This window comes from Ziziphus jujuba, chromosome 1 (assembly GCF_031755915.1).
Source record: "Ziziphus jujuba cultivar Dongzao chromosome 1, ASM3175591v1".
NCBI lineage: Eukaryota > Viridiplantae > Streptophyta > Magnoliopsida > Rosales > Rhamnaceae > Ziziphus > Ziziphus jujuba.
In genome coordinates, this window is record NC_083379.1 from 42,315,071 (window position 1) to 42,319,549 (window position 4,479).

The following is a 4,479-nucleotide window of genomic DNA, read 5'->3' on the forward strand; positions in this document are numbered from 1 at the left end:
AGTTTTGCTTGTCCGAAATCAACTCTGATGCTGCTTGATGGAGTGGAAGCTCATTTCATCATTTTCTTCTAACAGTGCTTGAACAATCTCAATATGGCCTCTCTGCAGAAGCCAAGTGGAGGGGGTGACCGTTTGTGGATGTCAAACCCAGCGTCAAATGTAGGCCCTTTTGGACGTTTCTGAGAAAGTATATGTCTAGTGAAATTGAGGGGAAGAAAGTTATCTAACAAGAGATAGTTCAAGTTAATTTATTTTGAACTCTCTCAAATTCGCACAACACACACAAAAAAAAAAAAAAAAAAAAAAAAAAATTGTAGAACGGGAAGAAAGCAAAAAAGTTGAATAAATTCGGGGCTTATAGAAACCTTGAACCATCCACAATCTACATATACGAATTTTCAATCACCACATTTTAGAATAATCCTATTACACAGATGATTAATTAATTATTAATTAACTAGAATGCTTGCTTCATAGCTAAACGCGTGCAGTCTGGAGTTTGGAATAGGCAATAATGTTATGCCCAATTTCATTTTATGGAGATATATAAAATGACATAGTTTGGCTCGAGAAACACGTGCTTATTAACTAAACTGGATGCTGACGTATGTATATATATTTTTATTTTTTTATTTTTTTTGGCTAAGAATCCCACAACCCCGGCTCGAGCCTGGGTGGAGATGGAAATGGTTGGCTCTGGAGGCTGATGTGATGTAAATAGATGAAATACATCCTCATAATGCTATATAAGATAAAATTTGTATGTATAAGGAACGTAATTGGGTGGCCTATTACGTAATTGGCTGACACATAATTAAAAAGGTGATTAACGTATAGTTAGGAATGCGCAGAGACTGCCTTGGTATACCGTACGTCCAATTGTACATTACACATTTGGCGGTGTCGTCGATTCGATTACTCGAGTAATTAAAGATGCTAGGCTTATGAACCAGATAACAACACAATATATTATGACGCATTGCTTAATTCACGCTATAGCTACAGACACGTGATTAAAGAGGTGATTACCATATAGACATAGCTAGGAATGCACAGAGACTGCCTCGTCATACCGTACATCCAATTGTACGTTACATGTACAGATGGCAGTGTCATCAATTTAGACTTGTAGGGTACCAGAGCGTAAATATTTGGCGAAAGAGCTTCCGAACGAACTTGTACAACTTGGTTACTAAAAAAAAGAAAAAGCGAAGTGTGCGGACCAACGCAATGATCATCAGCAAAATAATCCAAATACGACCTGTATAAAGTAACACAGATCTTACCTCGCCTTGACAAGCAATGGGTGTCAACAAAAATACGGCTTCTCTGAAGGTAAGCATGACAAGAGTAAGAGTTACACAGATGGCTACTGTCAAAAGCCACATACAAAACTTATACTCCAGAGGTATTCCGCTGATCAGCAATAGTACTGCGCTCAGGGATGTAAGGAAAGCCCCGGCATTATAAGTTACGGGTAAAAGATATTGATCAGAATAGCCTAACACGGCGTTTCCGGCATGACATTTAACTTCTCCGTCGCAACCAGCGCTGCCTTGTTCTTTATCTTCTCCCCAGACACCACCGGGAGGGTTAAAAGCAATTTGGAATGCCATTGTTGCGATCACATTAGCCCCCACCATCACTCCGCTATTTCTATCTTTCAATGAATTACCGCCCTCGTATTTCATGAACCGTTTCAATTTGTTCCACCCCCTTCGGATGCGTGCTTTTGCTTTTGACCATGAAGAGATTTCTGGTGGTGGTGATGATTGTCACACAGCCTGCTGACTGGTTATTGCTTCATCGTCTACTACTACAACTTCTTGTTGTTGTTGATGGTTTTGTCGTCTTTGGAGAAGACCACCACCCACATGAACACTCTCAATATCCTGAAGAATATTCTGGACTTCTAAGCTTTTCAAGTCTTTTGGAAGGTGCCCTACCATGTCAATAGCTGTTAAACGGCTCTGATTCTCCATTTCAGCGGCTCCCGCTTTCACTCCTGGTATCGATAGCAAGAATTTTATAATCTGCATGCAGTCATTAATTTTATTTATGAGCAGTACTGACTCTCTTTCAAAATGATAAATAATCAAATCGAGAAATGGTGCGGAACCAGAAAAAATCATAATCTAATTGAGATTTTATATTGGTTAATTATTTGTAAAGTCAGTGTGTATATATACAGGGCCGGCTTAAGGAATAGGCCACTAAGGCCCATGCCTAGCCCCATTTTATTGGGACCCTAAAAAAAAAAAATTATATAATACATATATTATAGAATATAATTATTAATTTATTTTACAAATATAAGAATTTTGATTTGAAAAAAAATTAAATTATCTAATTGATTATTTGTTTTTAGATAAATTATATTTGATTATTTATTGCAATAATTATTTTTAACTATTTTTATTTTTAAAAATAATATCAATTAAGTTCAATTAAATATTTTATATTATAAAATTGATTATATTTTAATAAAAAAAACATATTAAATATTCTTCTCATTATGCACTTTTCTCATTGGTTTATGTGTTTTTTTCTTATCTTAAAAAAACATGTTAAATATTCCTCTCATATGCATTTTTTTTCATTAGTTTATGCGTTTTTTCTCATCTTACTCATTTATTTTCATTCCTTATCATTTACTTATTTTTTATATTTGTTTAATCTTGGTATCCAATCTATACCATTTGCAATTTTGATGCAAATGATTTTAAAATAAAAAGCAAGCTCGTAAGTGATAATTTATTTTAATGAATTTGTATTGTTCATTCTCATATTAGTTTTAAATTTTTTTTTTTTATGAATTCATGATTTTAATTATTTATTAATTGTTCTTAGTGTTTGTAAAAAATTAAACTTTGTATTCCTTTAGTTTTTGCTTCCTTTTTTTTCTTTATATCTTAATTCAAATAAATTAATTAGATTTATTTTGAGAACTAAAACTTAAAAAAAAAAATTAAATTCTTTTTCCTATGCATAAATTTATTATTTTTTGTTAGTGCAACTGTAGTAGAAAGAATTTTTTCAATATTGAAATTAATAAAAGCTTATTTATGTTCAATTATATCTCAAAATGATTAAATAATTAATAATTTATCAATTGAAAAAATATTTATTATCAAATCTTGAATATAAAAATTTAATTAGTAATTTTCCATTTAAAAAAGCAAAAAAAAAAATAGATTTTATATCAAAAATATCGATTTTATAAAAAATAATATTTAATTATGATCCTAAATATTTTTTTGGTCTAGGGCCTCAAAAATTGTTGAGACGGCCCTATATATATAATGTATGTCAATTAAAGATGTTTTAGTTGATATGTCAGTCATACCCAGATCTAGAAGTTTACACACACCTAGAAGGTTGTAAATTAAAAAAAAAAAATGTGGATATATATGTACGCACCTCAAGTTGCTTTAGCATCACAGCCAAGTGCAAAATGGTGTTACCACATCTCTGATCTTTTGAGCTGAGGAACTCGCTATTATCATTATCAACAACAGTTTCCACCAGCACATTTAGAGCCTCCAATTGGTTATATTGAACACCCAAGTGAAGAACCGTTTCTCCTTCACTAAGCTTCTCTTGAATTGAATTTGGTTCCGCGCTAATAAGCATTTCAATCACTTCAATGCGTCCTCTCATGGCTGCGTAATGAAGAGGAATTTTCCAATCTTCATCTCCAACTAAGCACATATCTTTGTTCACTTCTACTAATGTCTTCACTATCTCACAGTGGCCTTCCGCGGAAGCCAAGTGAAGAGGTGAACGTTTGAGCAAATCCAACTCCCTCCTGAAGAGAACCACCACCATTCTGTATACGAAGAAGCACTATAAAATAATTCTCTTTTCATATATTTTGTTTATATATTAAATTTTATGTGTTCGACCTTTAACAATTACAATGTAATATGGTTTTCAATGTAAAAATAAAACATATTTGCAAAAGATCAAAATTGTTCTTAATATATCACTTTAAATGTTTATCTTTCAATTCAATGAATAGTCCAAGTCTAACTGATTATTTAATTATTATGAACTTGATGCTTTAGTTTATTATTTTTTATTTATTTTAATAAAGTGTTGAGAATATTATATTATTATAATATTTAAACAACAAATTTTATATGATGAAAAGATAGAAGTACTTGAATAACATTATATAATAAAAATTATGGACAGGTCAGCCCACACGTTCATAATTAGGACAAAACTTTGACTGTGTAAGTCACTATGAAATAAAATTAAGTGGTATGCAACTTTCTCTCACATGAACCCTTATGTTTTTTATAATTCGACAAACATACCTTGAAGTTCTAATTTTGTTCTATTTATAGGCTCGATTCAATAGTTGTACTATTGAAAATAAACTTTCAAGTTCAGATTCAATTTTTTATCTGAGTAAAAAGTTTACCTGCCCCTTCTAATGAAAAGACGAGAAAAAAAAAAAAGGTTTTAATTTTG

At 31.7% G+C, this 4,479-nt stretch overlaps 1 protein-coding gene across 1 annotated transcript; it reads right to left on the minus strand.

Moving 5' to 3' along the window:
• Positions 1-1,775: 1,775 nt before the first annotated feature.
• Positions 1,776-3,828, minus strand: LOC125419782 (ankyrin repeat-containing protein NPR4-like). Its single transcript, XM_048466263.2, has 2 exons — positions 3,421-3,828; positions 1,776-2,033 (listed from the first exon to the last, which is right to left on the minus strand). Exons 1-2 carry the CDS (start codon positions 3,826-3,828, stop codon positions 1,776-1,778), a joined length of 666 nt encoding a protein of 221 aa, XP_048322220.2.
• Positions 3,829-4,479: the final 651 nt, after the last annotated feature.

Bases quoted from the DNA above. Each gene is read 5' to 3' on its own strand.
- LOC125419782 (XM_048466263.2), bottom strand. From the start codon at position 3,828: ATGGTGGTGGTTCTCTTCAGGAGGGAGTTGGATTTGCTCAAACGTTCA. The intron at 2,034-3,420 runs GTGCGTACATAT...GACTGCATGCAG, and splicing joins TGATGCTAAAGCAACTTGAG to ATTATAAAATTCTTGCTATC.